Source organism: Perkinsus marinus, assembly GCF_000006405.1.
Source record: "Perkinsus marinus ATCC 50983 genomic scaffold scf_1104296944406, whole genome shotgun sequence".
Classification (NCBI taxonomy): Eukaryota; Perkinsozoa; order Perkinsida; family Perkinsidae; genus Perkinsus; species Perkinsus marinus.
This window is the reverse complement of record NW_003211408.1, coordinates 40823-62416: the sequence shown is the minus strand read 5'-3', so window position 1 is coordinate 62416 and position 21594 is coordinate 40823. Positions and strand designations below refer to the sequence as shown.

At 50.4% G+C, this 21594-nt stretch overlaps 6 protein-coding genes across 6 annotated transcripts in view; 2 read left to right on the top strand and 4 right to left on the bottom strand.

The window, feature by feature from the left end:
• Positions 1-865: 865 nt before the first annotated feature.
• Positions 866-1603, bottom strand: Pmar_PMAR016572 (hypothetical protein). The gene has a single exon (XM_002780330.1). The coding sequence runs from the start codon at positions 1580-1582 to the stop codon at positions 1010-1012; it is 573 nt and encodes a 190-aa protein (XP_002780376.1). The 5' UTR covers positions 1583-1603; the 3' UTR covers positions 866-1009.
• A 60-nt stretch (positions 1604-1663) lies between these two features.
• Pmar_PMAR016570 (conserved hypothetical protein) lies at positions 1664-5593 on the bottom strand (the record flags this gene model as incomplete). Its single annotated transcript, XM_002780329.1, has 7 exons — positions 1664-1785; positions 2174-2323; positions 2370-2419; positions 2809-2958; positions 5269-5377; positions 5418-5472; positions 5558-5593. The coding sequence occupies 7 exons, from the start codon at positions 5591-5593 to the stop codon at positions 1664-1666; spliced, it is 672 nt and encodes a 223-aa protein (XP_002780375.1).
• Positions 5594-7117: 1524 nt separating this feature from the next.
• Positions 7118-8257, top strand: Pmar_PMAR016569 (hypothetical protein; the record flags this gene model as incomplete). Its single annotated transcript, XM_002780328.1, has 4 exons — positions 7118-7165; positions 7293-7497; positions 7543-8069; positions 8123-8257. 4 exons carry the CDS (start codon positions 7118-7120, stop codon positions 8255-8257), a joined length of 915 nt encoding a protein of 304 aa, XP_002780374.1.
• Positions 8258-10575: 2318 nt separating this feature from the next.
• On the bottom strand, positions 10576-13924 carry Pmar_PMAR016568 (hypothetical protein; the record flags this gene model as incomplete). Its single annotated transcript, XM_002780327.1, has 14 exons — positions 10576-10613; positions 10726-10805; positions 10852-11006; positions 11083-11177; positions 11274-11400; positions 11498-11549; positions 11641-11704; positions 11781-11855; positions 12105-12250; positions 12398-13082; positions 13169-13428; positions 13495-13601; positions 13653-13759; positions 13822-13924. The coding sequence occupies 14 exons, from the start codon at positions 13922-13924 to the stop codon at positions 10576-10578; spliced, it is 2094 nt and encodes a 697-aa protein (XP_002780373.1).
• Positions 13925-14587: 663 nt separating this feature from the next.
• Positions 14588-17110, bottom strand: Pmar_PMAR016567 (DEAD/DEAH box ATP-dependent RNA helicase, putative). Its single transcript, XM_002780326.1, has 15 exons — positions 17030-17110; positions 16874-16979; positions 16664-16827; positions 16514-16610; positions 16398-16465; positions 16250-16352; positions 16097-16204; positions 15964-16049; positions 15853-15918; positions 15698-15808; positions 15495-15654; positions 15350-15429; positions 15212-15306; positions 14885-15169; positions 14588-14837 (listed from the first exon to the last, which is right to left on the bottom strand). The coding sequence occupies exons 1-15, from the start codon at positions 17084-17086 to the stop codon at positions 14723-14725; spliced, it is 1701 nt and encodes a 566-aa protein (XP_002780372.1). The 5' UTR covers positions 17087-17110; the 3' UTR covers positions 14588-14722.
• Positions 17111-20621: 3511 nt separating this feature from the next.
• Pmar_PMAR016566 (conserved hypothetical protein) overlaps positions 20622-21594 on the top strand; it is a gene marked incomplete at both ends in the record, with an annotated part of 2083 nt that continues 1110 nt past the window's right edge. Inside the window, 4 exons of the mRNA XM_002780325.1 lie at positions 20622-20714; positions 20911-21037; positions 21119-21219; positions 21271-21400. Coding sequence (XP_002780371.1) covers positions 20622-20714; positions 20911-21037; positions 21119-21219; positions 21271-21400 — 451 coding nt within the window. The remainder of the gene's footprint in view (positions 20715-20910; positions 21038-21118; positions 21220-21270; positions 21401-21594) is intronic.

Here is a 21594-nt window from a genome sequence, read left to right as displayed (position 1 = left end):
CCGGATGGGAATTATCAAGAGCATCTAATTTCCATCGCACCAGGCAATTGTAGATCGGAAAAAAGAGAGAAGGTTGAGGGTTGACCAGAACCTTATAACTACTACGCTAAATGAACGATGACCTCCGAAGAAGCATTCCTGTCACCGTGTAACTTAACTCAGTTACTCTGCATGGGACAAACACGGGCATGATAATCGGGCGGTATGGGGGCTGAGTCGGAGACAGCGTTTAGTTGCCGCGATGAGTACTTTTACGCCTCGATCGGCTGAAGATCACAGAATCTTCCTTGAGTACTGGAGAATACCCGAATGACACCCCGACCCGAGAGCTCCCACAAGCCATCGCAGCAGCCCAGTCCCCGAGCAATGCGTATTGGTCCCTTCTGGGCGCCCCTATTGGGCACACAGTAGAGTTCACCATTGAGTGTTCCCATGAATAGACTGTCAGACGCGGAATGTAGCACCGCACTGACCACCAGTACACCGCGTTCTTTCTCTAGTCGTCGGACCATCGAGCGATGCATCGGATGGAGACCTTCACGACACAAATGCCCATGAGGCTCTCTCATCACACTGACCATGAACTTCCAAACAGGGCTAGCGATAACGCTAATAATGCCAAACTCATCGGACAACCCCTGATTCTGGACTTGGGTGATCGAGTCGACCCGAGTGGTTGCTAGAAAGGCCCAAACCTCGAGCTCAACGCTCGCGTCCCCGGTGAGGCAGTTGATGTGGAGCCTAGATTTCAATGCTCCCAACCTCAATGGCAGAGATGAACGGACGGATGCCAGCTTGAACGGAATCAAATGAATAGCCTGCACCGAGTGGATCCCTCCCCCACTAGCTCTCAAGACGGTATGTTGACAGGGAAACAGTCGAGTCTGGTGATGCTACTGAAGCAGTCCTAAACTCTGATATATACAGATCATAATCCTACCCCAGTTTGAGCAGTATATACGTCAAAAAATCTAATAACAATGATAATACTACTTCTACTCATATCTCTTCATTGCACTGGCAGCAAGTCACGACACCACCCCCTAGCTCGACTAAAGGCACGGATAGTACCATCATTAGAGACATCATACAGTTCATCACAGCAACCCAACCCGCGAGCAAGGAGTATTGGAGTCCGTTCGACATTGCCCGTAGCTCGATTGCTCGGCCAAGTCGGCGTAGGCGGAGGTGGCGCGCAAAAGAGCTCGCCCGTAACCGTGCCCATGAGAAGAGCCTCCGATTCAAAGTGTACCAGAGTGCTAACAACATACACTTGATGTGTATTCTCAACTTCATTGACCATAGCTCGGTGCCATGGTAAGGAGGCTCTACGTCTCACCAGGGGACGGTCCTCCTTCATCTTTTTAAGAACGAATTGAAATTGTTGGCTGTTGGCGATGCTGTTGCGGTGATTAAGATGACCCTCATTATGGTCGAGAACCTTCACGCTATCAAAGTGGGCTCTGGAGAGGTATCCCCACACAACCGAGCGGATACCACCATCGCCAGTATCGAAGTCCCTTAGTCGGGAATCCAACAGGGCGAGTTTCTGCGGGAGGGATGATCTCTGGCTGGCCGACATTAGAATAAAAGAAGGCGACTTCCATTGTGACCGCCGAGCATCCCAACACGACTACTGTAACAATGAGGAAAAAGTTGAATGTCAGGTGAAGACTTTAAGGCGTTCCTTGATATGATCTCGGCAGAGCGGGCACTCCGAACCGAGCCGATCACTGCAGCGAGTACACACGCACATATGCCGGCAGGGCATGAGCACAACAGTACCTATGAAAGCGAGCTGGCTCAAAGAGAAGCCATAACCAATCACTCACGGAGCTCTGATTGGCACACTACACAGAGGGAGTCATCAGCGAGGCTTTTAGAGGAGTCGGGGTCTGAGAAATAGTCTTGAGCTGCCAACATGCCATAGTCGAAGCAGGGCATCATTCCACCACTCCCAGCCCATTTATAGCATTCAGAGGACTATACAGCTGTACAGGACTCAACGTCGTCAAGCAACTCTCAATCCTTGAAATATAAAATTCTCAGTGAGTACGACGAATGAGCTCCGAGCGCCAAATACGACGGCCAGGTTCTGACCACGATCTTAGAATCGGCAGACCCGAAATCTCATCAATGCCAACGTGCTAACGTCGCCCTATAGCATTCGTACTCTTTCCATCAGCGGCGCGTTGCTCCCTCTGCCGTCTGCGAACCTCCGCCTCTGCCTCAATAGCTTGCCTTTTCAATCGACGCACCTTCCCTATCAAGTACTCCATCCGCTCTTCAAAACCATGCCACTCGGTTGAACTAGTGGGAATCTCTGATTGAGGCAATACTTCGTCAAGTACACCACAATATTAACTCACCCTCCACTTCAGCGTTATACGATAGTAATGCATCGTCGAGTTGGTCCAATCTGGAGACGATGTCGTGAAACGTCCTAGACTCTCCTAAGGAGGGCATCCAGTGGGGACTAGCACGGTGATCACGTACCCAGAGTGGGGAGCTGCTGATGTTGCTGTGTAGGTCCGGTGAGCTCCTTGCTAACACTGGCTTGAGGAGGTGCCTTGCTAGTCGACGACGATGATGATGATGATGATGATGATGATGATGATGAGCCTCCTGCTCCTATTGGGTCTCTTTCAATTTCTGACTCTCGCACTGGTGAGGGACTGCTAGCAGACAACGTGCCGGTCTGTGTCTCGTCTCTTGAGGGTACAGAAAAGGAGGTGCGTGATGCAGCCCTCACTGATCGCCTATGGATAGCCTATGGATGACAACAACAGTTAGGACTACTGAGCTCACGTTGAAGAGCCCATAGCCAGGGGAGTGATCCCATCATAAGCCTTCTTATGCGGGTCTGCCTTATATTCGAGGAGCACTCTAGCTACCGAACGGAGTTCCTCCTCGACTGCCAGGTGTAGTGGCGTGTTGTTGTTGTTGTTGTTGGGTGCCCTTTTGCCGACCGCGCTGAGCGCAGTATACGGCCTTGGCGGCACACAGGCTGCGGGGCCTGTAGATAGTTCGTCCCCGTGGTGAACCCCTTCCGGCTGAGGCTCTGCCAATGGTAATTAATTAGGTGTAGAGGGAAAATAAAACGGTACAAGAAATAGAAGAATAGTAGAGGCAAATAATACGAAATTATACATTTTTTTTTTTTTTCTTTTTTTTTTTTTTTTTTTTCTCTTTTTTTTTTTTTTTTTTTCTTTTTTTTTTTTTTTTTTTCTTTTTTTTTTTTTTTTTTTTTTACATCAATGCACGGAGTCTCCTGTGGCTGCCGCTGGAGTTGCGGCCACATCTCGCCCCTCCAAGGCCGGCCAGACCCTCCTCAAGAATCCCATCAGCACCCGCAGCCTCGAGGGTGAAGATAGGAAGTTCCCTATGTGATATGGCAAGCTTCTCCAGCCTAGCCTGCGCTTCAGCCTGATCCTCTCCAACGCGAAGCGCCTGCACTCGAAGATGATGTGCCTCTCATCCTCCATCTCCGCCCCACAGAAACGGCACTCAGGACCCAAGTTCCGATCTATCTTGCACCAGTGTCTTCTGGTGACAGAGTGGCCACTGATAACCTCCATGAGTCTCCGCCTGTCGACCGGCGATAGGTGCGCTGCCTTAATCACCCTCCGCTGCCTCGGTCCGAGGTTGACGCCCGCCCAGCTAGCCCTCAGATCACTACTCTTCCTTGCCCAGTCCCTGTCTCCTCTCGACGCGTACTTCCTCTGTATCAGCTCCCTAGTGTGCACCCACGGGACCGGTGCTGTCAGCAGGTTTCCTCTGTACGCTCCGTCTGCTGCCAGCAGGTCGGCAACGGCATTATGTCGATGCCCAACGTGGGACTTGACCCACTTGAGTCTGAGCTCCCCACCAGCCTCCTCAAGTTTCTCCGACAACCGGATGACCGCCGCTCGCGCGCTGGCCGCTGTCCTCCCCAACAGCTGTGTGTGCCCGCCCGCTGCTCGTAGGGCCGATATGTTGTCCACACAAATATCCATCTTCCTTATCTTTCCTTCCCTCACCTTTGGCAGCATTGTCTCAGCCCTGATGCAGGCTCTTTCAATCCCCTTCGACTCGCTTTGATACACGGTACACCAGTCCGGCAGTCGATGAGAACCTGTCCATACCAACTCTCCTTGCGGGCCGATCTCTGCCACCCCGCACCCTACACGGGCGCATGTCGCAATCCGTCCGCCCCTCGGCCGTCCCTTGGTGCACTCCTTGCGGCTCCCGTCCGTATAGTACTGTACACACCCCTCCTCTGGCGTCGGGCTCCCTCCTCCATCTATCTCAATAACCCTGCCCTCTGGTGCCACCTGTTCCCTGTCCGGCTGCCGATTCCTGAGCACGTCCCCCGCGTACTGTGAGAGCCATTTGGCATCCTTGTCCTCCAGTCGCCACCCCGTTTTGTACAGAGTTGCCTTTGCGAATCTCTCGACCACCGCATGATCCATCCTCTTCCACTCCATCACCCGTGCCATCAGTATTCCTGGCGTTGAACCGAGTGCCCGCCACATCAGTCTGCCCGCTGCATGTCTGAGGCTTTCGGCCTTCTTCGCAAACCAGGCGTACCGTGCCTGATGCCCCCATAGTTCAGCCCCATAGCAGGCTTTCGGGATAATCACCCTATGCCACAGTCCCTCCAGCACTGCCTCGGATAAGCCAAACTGCCGTCGACAGAGCGGCGTATACCTCTTCAGCGCCTTACCAGCTTCTTCCAGTGACCTTTCGGCCTGCCTCCTGAAGCAGATTCCCCCTTTCGGCGAGCTCTTCATGGTCAGTCCTAGCCATTTAACCTCCTCCTTCATCTTTCCTCGCAGTTCAGGCAATCGGTCGCCGATAAGGGATCTCGTGAGGTCCCCTCCGCCCACCCAGAGCTCTTCCTTGGCCTCCGCCAGGCTGAAGCCTTCCCTTTCTGACCATGCCTTCGCAGCCTGCCTTGCCCTCGTAATGCCGTACACCAGTCCATCGATGCTGTCGCTCTTGACTCCGACGCACAGGTCGTCGGCGTAGATAACGACCTTGATGTCGTACTGCGGAGCATCTGGGTTATCCGCGTCTTCCTGGTGGCGTGTACCTACCACTCTACTACTGAGTGGAGGTCTACGGTAAGAGGAGGACTACCCGAATGCATCTTGGACGTTGGGATCAGCTCCGGCGTGCAGGAGGGCCCGGGCGGTATCGGCCGACTTAGCCGAGAATAGGAGAGAGCTGGGCCTGAGAAGCGGCGGCGACACGTGACGTGTTCAACAGGCGCGTAGTAGAGCGTACACTTTGGCGCCAGCCCGGATGAGCTCCTCAACCATGTCGACATGGTCTGCCCTCACTTGAGCTGCTAATGGGGTCACTCTATGGCGGTTAAGCCCTTCTAAGTCAACACCTAAGGCACATGATGCCGAGAGAAACGTGTCACCACTTACCAGGGTAATCCAATATCAAGGACAATGCATACATATTGTTGCACACATGCAATACCTGATACGATTCTGACACTTCCCATAGGCTCCTCCTACTCTACACTATTCCGCAGTTGACATTTCCCACTCAGGAGCATCCTCACTATAGTCGCTGCTACTTTGCCATTCTCTGGCGTCATCACCTATATGGACCCTCAATAGGCCTCTTCCCTCGTGGTGCCACCACTTACGGCATAATGGAGAGCGTTATAGCCAGTAGTAGGATCTGAGTACTTCACTGCTGAGGGACACTTCTCTATGATAGCCTTGACCACACCAGAATGACCATTCCTGCATCAGATAACCCGATAGGGAGAAATATGCAAAGACGATCGATAACGCGTATTGATGACAATGAGGGAATACCTCGTTCACTCTTGTACAGTGCTATACTAATTCCCGTACGAGTTTTGGGGCCGACCAAACCATATTCCAACACTGGCCACTACCCACCTAGCAGCCTCACAGAGGGCAACACCCAGGTCATTATCATTGTAACGAGCAGGTGCTAGAAGGAACGGGTTCGCTTGAGAAGATTCCACATCAGATGAACTTTTCTCGACAGCTTGGAGTAGTAGTCGCACAACCTAATAATGACGGAGCACTTGGTCGGAAAAGCAAGTCCATGTGTCTACGTCTGTCTTGCCACTCCTGGCAGCGCTCAACAAAGGGCCTCTTGAAAATGATGATGATGAATTTGACATATCTTGGTTCGACCGATGAGGGGGCTTCTGGGCCGGGGCATCTGCCTTGTCCTTATCTAATGACTGTTGCCGCATCAGCCAGAAATACACTTGCAATGACGATGTCTTCCCACCGCCACGCTGGTGTTAATTGAAACAGGGTAAACCCAACATGCAGTTCAGTGGCAGTAAACAGATTGAGAAGCGAAACAACGAGGGAAATAACAATGCCCAACAAGATGTCGTTGCTACATAGGGGTATCTCACGAGGCTTTTCTCGTCATAAATTGGATAGAGACCAAATGCCGTTACGAAAGAGGGACTCAAGTCAAGAACAACGTCGGCCTTGATAGGCTACTCCCATGTCTAACAATCTGGTGAAAGCCCCAGCTATGTTGCCCAAGGCCCGTTCAGTTTGCCCACAGGCCCAAGGAGAACCCAATAGCGCGATAAATAGAGAGTTCTCTTCAATAGAGAGAAGTCTTTTAGCGTACTTTGTTGCCTTGTACTGCGTATCAGGATGAGTAGCACGACTATTGCCTCTTGTGGCGCAGCAAGGTTAGATGTACCCGCCGACCGAGATACGGCTAACACCACAACTACTACTACTACCACGACCCTCACACTAGTCCCTCCTACTACTACCAGTCCATGTCCATCCTACGCCTATGGGCCGAGTGCTTCTATTTCTCGGCCGTCTTTCGCCTCTGTACGGTCTCGTCCTGCCTTCGTCTACCACCGCAGCATTCTCTCTTATGAATCTTCCGCCTAGCAGGTATCGATCTTCGATATCCGAGATCAATGGTTTAACGCAATCAGGGCTCGAAATCTTGGGCGTACGCAGACTCAAAATCTTGAGAACTTGCAAATCTTGAAATTCCTTGGAAATGATCGATTATTTTGCGCGGCACATTTGCTCCACTAGTCTCAACCGACAAGTTCCTGTCGTTGGTACATCCATTGTACAAAGCGATCATCAACATGACTATCACAGATCCAGCTATACTGTCGTACTCTAAGAAATCTCCAGTAAGTACTCCAAGGCCCTTTACGAGGCCATAGCCTTATTCGTGGGGTCGTTGGTCGCAACGGTCAAGCCCACTACGGGATATCGAGGGCCTGTATATGCGTCTAGTGACCACTGTTGTTCTTTCAGCTCCCTCCCCCTCCTCCCCCACCACCGGGTCCACCACCTCCGAACGCACCTACTGGACCGGCAGCTCGTCCTCTACCGTCCCTCGAGAACGGCGGCTGGAAATGTGTTCGTTGCGGCAATATCAACTACTCCCACAAGCTATTCTGCAATATGAGGAAATGCAATGCTCCCAAGCCTCTAGAGAACTGGAATTGTCATGCTTGCGGTGAGAATACAGGTTATGTTTACATCACAGAATGCTTTCCTTCAGGTGTTCGCTCTGTGAAGCCCTTGGCACGTGAGTGCGATAATTGCCTGGCAGAGCGTAAGACCACAAGGGACGAGGAAATCCTACTGGAAGCCCATCGTACTGGTACTCTGCCCACCACTGCTGACAAGAAAAACACCTTCATTCAAGAGCTCCTATCGGCCCCTTTCGGGTCGTGGATATGTGTCAAGTGCAACAATGTCAACTGGCCGGCCAGAACAATTTGCAACGGTCGTACCTGTCAGAAAGGAAGAGAAGCGTCCGACATTGAATATACAAGAAAATATAAAGCTGAACTTGAGAAGCGTGGTTTCGTTGCTGATATGATCAAGATGAATTCGACCTCCAGTGGTTCTACCCCCACTGTCAATGTGCCATCAGACTCCCCTCTACCAGGATCCACTGTGGCTAGTGGAGTCGCGACTCCAGCTGCAGACACCATACGTGGCGACTCGCATGGGAGTCTTTCTCATGGTCGTGGATACGGAGCCCCTGGCAGAAACGTGTATCATGAAGAAGTATCCCATCTGGTGCGGAGCATGATTGCTCCTGATGTCCCCCCTCCTCCTCCTCCTCCCAGTAGACCGCCTCTAAGAGCGGATCCACCAGGCAGTTGGATATGTCCAAGTTGTGGAAATGTGAATTGGCTAAGAGGACCCACTGTAACAAGCATGGATGTGGAGTGGTTAAGCCTGACCATGGTGTGGAAAGTTCATAGATGGCCGATCGCCATCATCATCATTTTTATTCTGGGCGTGCTTATAAAGTCTTATAAAATGACCACTGTTGTGGTCGCATAAAAATCTACTGTTGTACGAAGCCTTCACTTTTGAAACCATCGTCGCAGAAGACATGGTCACAGTGATTGAGCAGTTGTTAGCATGACCCTCGTGAGTTCAGTGAATCAAAAAAACCTACGAAAAGTTGCGTTGATAGTTGCTAACCAACAGTTGGAATCCTGGAGGGCCTGTCCTGCGCTGATCACTAGGCCTAGGATTATATCAGAGATAGGTAAGAGTCTTACCGTAAGACATACTCATGGCAGAGTGAATTAACCATTCCCGGCGGCAATAGAATCCTGGTCGTTTATGTTTGTAAGCCGTACGGTGAACACCTCATTGAATTTGGTATGTACCTGCGAGCCAGTAGGTGCAACAATTCTAGACCGCGTTCGAATGAGCTACTGTTGACTGTCAGGCCTTGTCGTAAGTCTTCAAGAATTCATCCTCACCTGACTCGAAAATAGACTACCCATGGACATCAAGCATATCCACACTCATGGATGCTTGCTGCCAAACCAATCGCACTCTTCCACACTCCGCAAAAATGGTGGCACATACCTGCGACTACCAAAGACACAACTTGATCGAGCTTGACAGAGTCGTCTGATCCGCATGTGCCAGTCTAGAGTGAACAACTGCTTCGCATCGACGCGGCCAGCGATTCTCAAGGCTCACGAATCCCACCTTTACACGATGATTGATGAAGTTGTGAGATAGGCCCTGGAGGTATGTTATGCTCTCCTTGCGAGGAGGCTGTAGCAGCTTACTAAGGGACGTGCCAAGGTACGGTAATCCTCCGTCGGTATCACCTCCAATAAGCGATGGAGTGAGATGGCGGTATGTAGCCTGGAGGGGGGCATACCGGCTCCTACAAGGGATAGCGGCCTTTACCTGGCATAGCGGCCCTGGCCGGGCATAGCCTCCCCTCTATAGTATAGCTGTCTCTATGTGGCATAGCCGCCCCTGTATAGTATAGCTGCCTCTATGTGGCATAGCCGCCCCTCTATAGTATAGCTGCCTCTATGTGGCATAGCCGCCCCTCTATAGTATAGCTGCCTCTATGTGGCATAGCCGCCCCTGTATAGTATAGCTGCCTCTATGTGGCATAGCCGCCCCTCTATAGTATAGCTGCCTCTATGTGGCTTAGCCGCCCCTCTATAGTATAGCTGCCTCTATGTGGCATAGCCGCCCCTCTATAGTATAGCTGCCTCTATGTGGCATAGCCGCCCCTCTATAGTATAGCTGCCTCTATGTGGCATAGCCGCCCCTCTATAGTATAGCTGCCTCTATGTGGCATAGCCGCCCCTGTGTAGTATCGCTGCCTCTATGTGGCATAGCCGCCCCTCTATAGTATAGCTGCTTCTATGTGGCATAGCCGCCCCTCTATAGTATAGCTGCCTCTATGTGGCATAGCCGCCCCTCTATAGTATAGCTGCCTCTATGTGGCATAGCCGCCCCTGTGTAGTATCGCTGCCTCTATGTGGCATAGCCGCCCCTCTATAGTATAGCTGCTTCTATGTGGCATAGCCGCCCCTCTATAGTATAGCTGCCTCTATGTGGCATAGCCGCCCCTGTATAGTATCGCTGCCTCTATGTGGCATAGCCGCCCCTGTATAGTATCGCTGCCTTTATGTGGCATAGCCGCCCCTGTATAGTATCGCTGCCTCTATGTGGCATAGCCGCCCCTGTATAGTATCGCTGCCTCTATGTGGCATAGCCGCCTCTGTATAGTATCGCTGCCTTTATGTGGCATAGCCGCCCCTCTATAGTATAGCTGCCTCTATGTGGCATAGCCGCCCCTGTATAGTATCGCTGCCTTTATGTGGCATAGCCGCCCCTGTAATGTGAACACCTCAATGACGCAGGCCAACACTTCCTAGTCCATATCGACTTGGCCGCACTCTGTGACAACACGATACTCTATAACGCGTAAAGACATAATGTATAGAGGTGAGCACTAGACTGAGAAAAAGGCAACTACTGTGTGAAGATGTGTCAATGTTCATGGTACTCCGTGAACATATTCCGCTGCCAACGGTCGCCCTCAATAGAGACATCTGCGGCCACTACACCGAGATTGGTGGCTTCCGTGAGCAATATAGTCGCAAGCGATGGGGATACTGAGAATGCGAAGATACTCGTCTCAACCCCAGAACTCCCGAAACCATCAAAAGTCTTACTTTTCCAAGCATCTGCTAATTCCAACGACCCAACGCTGTCGCGCCAAGTCGGCAGTACTTCATCTCTCAAGCGTCTACATGCTTCCTCCGTCGAGAAGTTCGGCAAAGCCACCTGAGGAAGGAAGCCTCGGCCTCCACAACCTACGGTCGTAACGATCTTCGACTCACTGCGAGGAAAGCTCCATCTCGAAACCGCCGTATAGTTAGCCTCCGATCAGCTCGACCTGCCTCAGTCTTCAGACACTCAAGAAGAGTCCGAGGAGAGATAAGATCGAAGCCCAAGGCTCTGTTGACTAGGCAGTACCTACACACCATAGACTCCCATGCCATTCCTCGCAGGCCGAGCTTACACATCCTGAAGGAGCATAATTCCACAGGACTTGCTCGCATTGCTCAGCGCTGTGCAACAGAGCTGGATAACTTGCTGATAAGTCGCTGCCGGAGCGGCCAGCGTACCATCATCATCATCACTTACTAGACCGTATTCCTCAAGAAGAGATCGGACCTATACAGAGGGTAAAAATCTAGTCAAGTCTTATTCAACGTTCCATTGAGAGCTCAACTATACCGAATCAACTCACCTGAGTTGAGTCATCTTTCTCATCTCGTTGAAGTCGCCTGGCCAGTTGAACGAGATCAGAAGCGCTTGCTTGCAACGACCGAAGATCAGCGAGACCTAAGAGAGGATTGCTATGCCACAGTGGCGCACAGTCGTGGAAATCTCCATGTTTTCAAGCGAACGAAGAGTAAGCGGGGAGATAACAAGTGTTACCTTCATTCACACTCCTATTGTCTTCCTCTATTTGTTTCTCTCTCCGCTGCAGTAGACGCCCAATACCCCCAATCTGCCCACCGACAGGCTCATACGATGGCGAAGCGCTCCAGCTTTGGGTAGTGACCTGAGAGATAACATTGGATATACATTGGTTAACAGCCAACCGGAAGTAGTATAGCTCAACCCTCGTTGAAATCGAGCGTTTATTCCCCGTTGCTCACCAGCCGACTGACCATGGCTTCTAATCGCTCAGCATCAGCAGAACATGTCCCTCTGATACTTAAACCATCTCCGGGATGACCCCAAAACGTAAGGTAACTGCTTAAAGCTAGTTCGAACACCGCCTTCAATTCCGCAGCCTCACAGTTTCGCATCTCGAAAATACCCTCCTTTAATCTTTATCGTGTCTACCTGGTCAAGCCGAATACCTAAGCGCACAGAACCCTCCACCACGAGGTGTGGGCTGCAACAACAGCAGACACTCTGGCACTTCTACAGACTTACATTTGTATTGCCCAGCATGTCGCCAATAAATGCGATGGGTCGTTATCGTGAGCCTAGCCGCATCATAATAGGTACCTACGCCCCAACCCTATACACTCCACAGCATAGCCCATGAAATGCCGGGGTTTGAAATTCTGGTTCAGACCGGAATGACTTCAACAGGAATGTGGCACAGAATATTGGGCATCGAAAGACTCGGTAAGATTGAAAAACGCTCAAGCTGAGGAGTAAGGTCCCTCCACTAGCGATGATAATAATCTCACTGATAAACTACAGGGTTCTAGGGGATACACAGGCATCCATATGAAGCGATACCCTACGTACCTTTCTCGGTCTCCTTGACTCGAGCACCAACATCCATGCCGAACTCCCCAGCCTGCTTTTCCCCTTCCAGCATGATCACAGCACCATCTCTCTGCCGACATATGAATACATAACAATTAGGGCAAGTAAGATCCATACCGTAAAACCTACGAACAACGAGAGACTTCTCTACCTTATGACTATCCTCCTCCCTCCACACATTGACCCAGTAACCAAACACTCCTAGATCTACTGTAACGTAGGAACCATATTAACGTTGGTATCAGAGTACTGGGGGTAGTAGCGGCTATCACTCGAATCTTGCTCTCTTTCCATAACTGCCAAATCCCTCATTCTCAGCAGACCGCTTGAATCCTTTACCCTTGCCTTTACCCTTGCCCTTCCCCTTTCCTTTACCATGGCCACCGAAGCCTCCCTTTCCTCCCTTACCCTTCCCTCCTTCAGATTCGCTAAAGCCCTTCCCTTTCCCCTTTCCTTTACCGTGACCGCCAAAGCCTTTACCTCCCTTCCCTTTCCCTCCCTCTGATTCACTGAACCTCTTGCCCTTTCCCTTCCCCTTGCGCTTCCCATGGGATCCAAAGCCTTTACCTCCCTTCCCCTTCCCCTTCCCTTGCTCAGCACTGTCGGTGATGTCGATACTATCCTCTACGAAGCCTTTCCCCTTCCCTTTCCCCTTCCCTTTTCCCTTCCCTTTCCCCTTCCCTTTTCCTCGCCCACCTTCGTCTTCGTCAGAGCCAAGGCCCTTCCCCTTCCCAAAGCCCTTCCCCTTTCCTTTCCCCTTCCCCTTTCCTTTTCCCTTCCCTTTTCCCTTCCCTTTTCCCTTCCCCTTCCCATAAGACTCCACAGCATCTTCATCCTCCTCATCAGAAACCTCATCAGCATCAACCTCCTCCACTTCTTCCTCATCGTCATTTTCTTCAACATCATCATCATCATCATCATCATCATCATTCTCTCCCTCATCGTCCACGACAACACCTAAGGAACAATCCGAATCGAGAACCCTCAGGCTTGTGAACATCACAAAATGCGCTCCACAGACCATCGACGGATCAGTGTCTCACCTTCCTCGTCCTCTTCCTCTTCCTCCTCCTCATCATCATCCACCACTACACCTTCCTCCTCCTCTTCGACCGCTTCCTCATCATCACTTCCCTCACCAAACATAGCATCCATCTCCTCCATAGAGAGGTCCTCCTCATCCCCCTCAGCAATATCCTCCTTCCCTTTCGCCTGCTTCGACTTGGCTTCAACACCCTCTCTCGCTTGCTGTCTCTCTTTGTATGCCTTAAGCTTATACTGGAATTTCTTCCCCGACAAGTGCCTAACATAGAGCCCGCTTATTTGCCACTATAATGATGTGGACCCTTGAAGGGTTGATGTTCCCTACTTGTGAACTGAGGCAGGATCCTTATTCACCTTCTTATGTGTAACGACACAGAAGTAGCAATGAGGGAACCGGTCATGCTGGATGAGGTAATCCTTATACTCCTCCATCTAACGAGATGAGCTACCACCAGTAACAGTATGCAGACATCACACAAGTACCTCATCATCGACACTGATCCCTTCCTCCACCAACTCCCTAGCCTTCAAGTACTTAGGTCTGTTAATATACTCGTGAACTACCTGGTACGTTAAAGGCATCTCATGACCTACCATGATTCAACTTCAGTACTATAGGACTCCCAATACCCCACAGCTTTAGCCCAACTACCTGTAGAGATGCATTTGACCTTCGTGTTCTCTTCATTGAAAGCCAAATCGGGATGACCCTCAACGAGCTCCTTTAAAGTAGTCTCTTCACTAGCCCCTGGCATTGCTCAATACAAGCAAACAACACGTCCTGTACACCATGCTGTATGCCACGCCCGGGACCAATGCATTGTACTACTAGCAACTCACAAACCCATAAGAGAGAGAAACGAGTCCATACGAGGTCTCGTTACAAGAAGCCCGTTGACAATGACTTGTCACTATGCAGGTTGTAACTCCACTTCAACTCTCCACCGCGTTATCTGCCAAATTTGGTGAGGATCTCAGACATTCTCAGCGATAGCGCTCTTCACTATCGACGTACTAAACAGTCCCCTCCTTGCTTCCTTCATGGCACGCTGGGAACCAAAACAACCCCACAGTTAACATCATCGAAATTGAGCTGAAGACGTGATTAATATCAACAATAATATCAGTTCACTTCCCAAGCCATTCAACTGTCTACTTCTGCTTCCTTGACCATACCTCACCCTACGGATAACGAATCCAGACATGTAGAAGTCATGTTGGACTCAAAAACACTGCAAGATGACAACACTCAAGAAGCCCATAATGTCAAGACTCAGGTCAAGTGTAGTTATTTATAGGTCAGCATGCATACAACTGCTCGAGGCAGCTATCGTCAGGCTCTCTATTCATCATGATCTTGCCACATATCCCTCCCCAACAAGAAGGCGATCTTCCAGTAATGTGGAAACAGTGTGGTATAGAATGGTCGAGAGGAGAATGTCCTCCAGCAAGCCGATACTAACCGTACTATTAACAGATGGTATTGACGTTGAGAGTTGTTGAAGGAACGGTACTAACTCTGGTATCCTCATCAGTGCTCTACTATCCCCCTTCTACATGCTGAACTGACGTTTGTCTCCATTGGTCTTCTTCCCATAAGGGTTGCTAGCGCTAAAGTCACCCTGACCCTTATTGAACCTTCCTGACTTTACCATTTTCCGCCCGCCCCTGAAAACGCAGCATACTCCACGTGGATATCCCTCATCCCAACTTGCCTGTCGCTCTTCTTCGTATCCTTCAAATTGAGATCAACCTTCGGTGGCACTGCAAATCCAAAGCACTTGGCTAGCTTCTGCAGGTCCAGTGAGTGGACATCAAAGCAATCCTTAGAGGCATGGGCAGCATAAGCGTGCAGATACGATCGATAAGCATCCCGACTAGCCCGATGAAGGTGATAATTCGACTCGACTAGCTTCTCCAACTGATGCTGTATATTAGCCACTTTAGCTGGTGGGAACACGTACTCGTTGAGGGTCGTCACGCCCGATTTACGAAGGTACCTAGCCCACAGTTGCGATACCTCTATTCAGCTCCCTGCCTACCTCAGGAAACCTAGCTCCTCTGGCATGAGGAAGAGGAGGGCCTTACCAGTACCCTCGGCGCCACGAGCAGTACGCCCAACACGATGAATGTATTCCTGAGAGGTAGATATATCCATCTACGTCAAGTGAGTCGAGTACTTTCGGATCATCTGGAGGATCGTACTGAACAATCCAATCAACTTTAGGAATATCCAAACCTCTTGCAGCTACATCCGTACCTACACGTATCCATACCACTCCACGGTCAAATCACAGTCGATAGTCGTCCCCAGCCACCACCTACACAGTAGTATACCCGACTCCATTTGGCAGAATCGATAGAAGTTGGTCATGCGAGCCGACTGCTTCTTCTGACCGTGGATGGATATAACAGGTATGTCGATGTAGTTGAGGAGCTCGTCATGGAACTTCACCGAATTGCACGAGGAGAAGAAAACCATAACCTGATGGGCATGTAGAACGTAATTCAAACAACGATTTTGTAACCTTCTTTTTTTGGTTCTTCTTTAGGAATGTGAAGAGAAGTCGCAGACGATCGTCCCCACCAACCACAACATATCCCTGGACCAACCCAGAGGCTGTCGAAATAGCCGCATCCTGTCACAACATGTCCACCCCACCAGCAGTGCTCCTTCCACTACATCATCAGCTCCCTTGCTCTGCACGAATATGGGCTTTTTCAGGGACAACCGGGCCAGATCATTGACCTGAAGCAACTCATCGATGCCAGAAGAGGTCAGCGGACAACCTACCTTCTGCGTTTGAGTCGCCGAAAACAGAGAAGTCTGTCGCTTTTTAGGGAGTATCTTCAATATTTGGTTCATATCCTCCTCAAAACCTACAACACTTCCAATGAAACACGAGCCAAGATCCCCCCAACACTACCAATTTGAAGTATCCGATCGGCCTCATCAATAACCAAGCTCATGAGATTAGCATAGACGAACCCCCTGGTATTCTGGAGATGATCCAGTAGTCGGCCCGGCGTGGCAACTAGAGGAGAGTCCACCCGCTGAGGCCACGGGTCAGTTGCCTTACCAAGAATATTGATTCCTCTTGATAGCTTATCCGCTTCATTCTTCCTATTCACCCCTCCCATAACGATACCGTAAGTTTGAGACAGCTTGGTTGAGTCAACGAGCTGAAGCATAGCTTCTAGGTGGTCACGCTGGGGAGTATTTACTACCCTCTTGCAAACGTCAAAGATTTGCATGGCCAGCTCACGAGTGGGTGAGATGATCATAACGCCAGTACCTGCATCCCAGCACCACGAGTAACCCTCCAAGGGTACCGCCTGCTTACCATTTTTAGGTTGAAAACGGGTGGCAACGAGGAGTTCTAAGGCCGGTACCAAGAAGGCCAGTGTCTTGCCAGATCCGGTCTTAGCTGCACCCAGTACCTGTGAAATGGAGGCTCGTGAACCGTCTCCACCCGTCCCATCGCTTCTAGTACATCCTTCCCCTTGAGCATAAGAGGAATCGCCTTAGCCTGAATATCCGTCATCGTAGTGAAGCTACAAGCCGTGAGGGCCTCTTTGAGGGGATCACAGATTTGAAGGTCAGTGAACTTCTTATCCGAGAAGAATCCTTTCTTACCAGAGGGGGCATTATCAGCGTCTATCAATAGCCATCCAACCCACCCAAGTTGACCGACTTCTACTACCTGCCGCACTCTGCCGTATAGCCGATATCTTCGCTTCCTTCTCCTCCTTCCGTTGGTCCTTGATCTCCTCCTCCCGTCGCTTCTTTGCCTCCCCAGGGTCAGTTTTCTGGCAATAGATATAAACAATGCCAAGCCAGCAGCCGATCACTAGCCCACCTTCTTAAAGTCCTTCTTCCTGTTGGCCGATACAAGCTGCTGGGAGCTGGTAGCCATTCCGATAAGACAACAACAACTACTACCACAACACACTTGTATGGAGAAGCATGGGAACATGCTTAAGAGTTCAAGTGACAAGAGACTCGACGGTGTGTGAGTTAGGTCAAGATGCCAAGATGACAATTTGGTGGTAATTCAGCCCCTACGATTACTGGGCAGTGATACTGACAGTGTCATGCAGTCGTTCTCTGGGTACGATCCCCACTTTTTTTTAACCCACCCACTGCCGCCCCTAGGCAGGTATCATTGAACTACTCGGTTAGATCTCTCTGGGGGCTCGATGTTTCGTGTTTCGGGCATATGGATGCCATCCATTGGATGGTCTACCTGCACGGAGCGCCGTATCTCCATTCCTTGCGCCGTCCTCTATTCTTTTTTTTTGCCCCCCTTTATTGGTTGTTCGTCTCATCGGAGTTGGATGGTTAGACGTCTAGTCGCTGCGGTGTACTACGGGTTGTAGTCAGCAGCCATCACTGGATGCTCGGGATGAGCGTGAATAACCTTTTCTTTTTCCTTCAAGGCGGGTGGCCTTGCGTGAAACGAGTGTTACCTAACGGGAGTGGCGGGTGGCCCTCCCTCGGATGGGTCAACGCTGTTGAGTGATACAGCCGATCGGCGGGTTGCCAAGGCTTCGCCTAGTGTAGCATTCTGTGCTACGGCGCGTTGACCACAGTGCGAGCAGGATCGCCTCCACTGATGTGGGCCTGTCGGGGCCGTTTGGGCGTGAGCAGGTCAGTTACGGCGTTTATTCCTGCGGTGGCTCATGTCTTAGTCCCTCAGTAGGGTTGCTTGTCCTATCTCCTCATGCTCATTCCATCCCAGCTGCGCAAGCGAGGTTCGCGGAAGCGAGCCCATTACCTTTCGGAGCCGGCTAACGTGAGTGAGCTAGAGCGGGCCGTTTCTACTATGCGCAAAGCAATGCTAGCCGAGAGTACTAAGGCCACATACCGATCTAGACTAAAGTTGTGGGAGGAGATGAGCGGGAAGATGGGCTTTGAGCCGTTTCCTCTAGATGAGAAGAAAATGGAAAGAGTAACAGCAGCGTTGCGGGAGGCCAACTACAGATCGGCGGCTGACTATTTGTCGACGGCTATCGCCTTCAACGAGTTATTGGGTTATAAACTATCGAGTTGTCAGCGTGCATATGCGCGGAGGATTAAGACCGCCTGCGAACGCCATATTGGAGGACCAAAGCAGGCCGAGCCATTGACTCTAGGGGTGCTGATGAGTTTATGCAAATCGGCCTCCGGTTTTTTCGCCAAGCAGCGAGCAGCGAGCTACGTCCTGGGGTCATGGTTTCTTCTGCGAGGAGACGAGCTCCTGAGTCTGAAAGTGAGCCATGTGTCGATCGGACAAAGGAATACTAGCGTGTCTATCATAATCGAAGGCTCGAAGACAGACCAGCGGTTATCTGGCGAGAAGAGGCAGCTAGGTGCTCTCTGTACCCAGGAGGGGGATGACGTTGGGTTGATATGTCCCGTGCGTGCCGCGGCATACCTACTCCAGTCAAGAAATCAACTAGGGGCCGCACCAGACCATCTACTGTGTACAAATAGTAAGAGCTGCAGGTGGACTCAGAAGGAGTTTCGAAGGCTATTGAAGGAGGACCTAGCAAAAGCCGGGATACAAGGATGGATAGGTTACTCTCTACATAGCATGAGAGCCGGCGGGTGCCAGTGGCTACTCAGGGCCGGAATCGAGCGGAACAAAGTGAAGAAGTTTGGTCGATGGCGCAGTGATTGTATCAATCGGTACGCCCGGGAGGCCTACATAGCCGATAGTCTGGGCTATTCTGCGACTGTGGTGGAATCACAGGGAGCTGAAACCGCTAAGTCGTCGGGAGCCGCAGGGACGGGCGGAGATGTGATCGGACGACGAGAGCACCAGACGGACATGCCGGCTATATCGAATGTGGAAAAGGATTGGATAGTTGAGTCTATGCAAGGCGATGTCCATCCTTGGCTGAGCTAACCGGGTTGGTGGATTGGGCAGGTATCATTGAACTACTCGGTTAGATCTCTCTCTGTACGTCACTACTTTGGCTACTTTCTGAGGTCTGTAGGTTACTCATCGTAGTTCAATGTTCCGGTTTGCAGCCAAGGGTGGGTGAGTCGAGTTACCGACTCAAGGGTGGGAAAGTCTGAGTAGTGTACGGGAGAGTCGCAGCTAACTTGAAGATCATAATGGTCACCACTCCAAGCAGTAGATCCAGACCTCTTCACTAAATTCACATTACCATCACTATTTTCGCTCGCCATCTTCCTGACTTCGCTAATATTAAGAAGGTGGACTTATGATCAATACCAGAGAAGTTGAGGTTCCTCGCAGCATAGATGATGTTCTTGTGAACTGTTAGGAATACTGCTGTTATGTCTGTTACTTCGAAGCTGATCTGTAAGAAGTGTATGCCTCTGACTACTAGCGACTCGATATAGACGATTACAGCCCCACCTCGCGGCTCTGGGCTTTACCAGCGAGTGGAAGGCGGCATAACAGGAGTAGTAATATATTGCTGGGTTACGCCCTCTTTTACCTCCCACACAACCATCCCCTAAGACATTCTGAGCCGGTGACCGGTGGTCACTAATTACATGAGCATCATCATGGACAACTACCGCTTGCATGGATAGTGAGGCCCTCACAGCTTCCTTAAGAGCTCCCGGATCTACTGCGACGAAGGGGTGATAAGGGGAGAAGCGTAATAGGGGCTCATGGTCCATCATGTCACCGGTTACCGGAGGTCGGTACTCGAGAGTCCCATTCGTATGAGGTTAGTAACGGTGAGTAACCAATGAGTGTGCTATGGCTTCCAGCTAATAGAGGATGACGAGCTGCCATGTTGTTCAGTGGCTTATGTAGTATATGGATGGAGAAGCATGTAATACTATGCAAAGTGTTCCATTGTTAGTTCGTGTTGGGTTAGTCTATTCAAGAAGTGTAAGAGTTGTGGTATCATCGGTTTTCAATAATTGTGCTCAATGCACCTCACACAGCATGATTGGTTCTCAGTAGCAGCCGCATCGACATCAGCCTTCACCCCTTTTGGTGCAGCTTGGGCAGCATTTGGATACTCATTTCCAAAATCATCACCATCTACACCTGAAGTCAAGCATTTGGCACTTGGATGTAGTACTCTCTCTACCGAACTCCTCGACCCTATACGGCTACAAGTCCATATTCATTCCTATTCCCATTGCGAGACATTCACTACCACCTTTGATCCTGAGGATGGATCAGCGACATTGAACACTGTCAGGTTTCCTGTGCCTCACATCGTGTGTGGTGACAGCGATAGCGAACTCGTTGATGAAGTTAGATGCACTACGTATCGAGGCAAGAGTACAACAGATGATATTGATGGACATGGATGCATGGGAGCCGCCTCCGGTCTATAAACGGAGAATCGTTGGGTAGTCAATAGCTCTAGAGTATTGACAGTCACTTAGGCTGATATTAACCTTACCTCAGGTTAGCTGTAATATTCTACATACTGTCAGCAGTGTTCGACTTCTGGTCTTTGGTTTATATCTCGATGTCCATTAGAGCATGTTCCTCGGGCCTGACTGTGCCAGCCAATGCAGCAGTAGCTCGTGTTATGCTCGGGGAGGGTCTATCTAGAGCACAAGTAATAATGCGCATAACGTGAGTGTATCATCATACAGGGACTTTCATTGCCGTTGATTTTGCAGTGAGCAGTTCAGGAAATATTATTATCAGCTCTGACAGTCATTATGCGATGAACTGCAGTAGGCGTTAAATTTGACAAGGCTTATTGTGTATTTTGGTGGCATCTATACGTCGTCCTACTGTGTCCATCTTAGACTATCGGTTCTATATTGATAGTAGTGGGTGCGGTATCAGCTATGGCCTTTGGGTCCTCCGACGACCAAGGTTCTGATCAAAGCATAGCAGGGCTGCTCTCAAGTGCAAGGTTCATCACTTTTGTTGGTAAGGTACCGGGATCGATCTCAGGGCCTCTGGATTTGAAATCCGAGAGCATATCGGTTCGAGTAGTGTTCTTCTGTTCAGCGGCGACATTTCCTTTTTATCTGTTGGCTTTCACAGCATCGAAATGGTCTATGAAGACGCATGTCGCTATTGATGATCATATTCCTGTCAGCCACTCCCAGGTAATGCATCCACCACCTGTTTGGATTCAATGTAATTGAATCCATCATAAGGTTCATAAACGTCGGCTCCGTCGTGCCGTGGCCCTCCTTGCCCTGGCCTTCCTTGGTGGATATCAATCGGCAGTCACAGCTCTTGCTGGGAAGTTCGGTGCGCAGTACATCGCAGTGGAGGGTCTAGCAGGTAGGCTATCCTCTTTTTGGATGTTTCTCACGGTGACATTGGATTTCAGCGTACCAGCCATATTTATGCTTCAGCGTGGTGATAATATCATCACTAATGCAATTGACATTCATGTCGTGGATGATGAGACAGTTCGATGCAGTGGTGTGTATACCTCCCTACCAAATCCTACTCATGCTATTCATGGTCTCTTT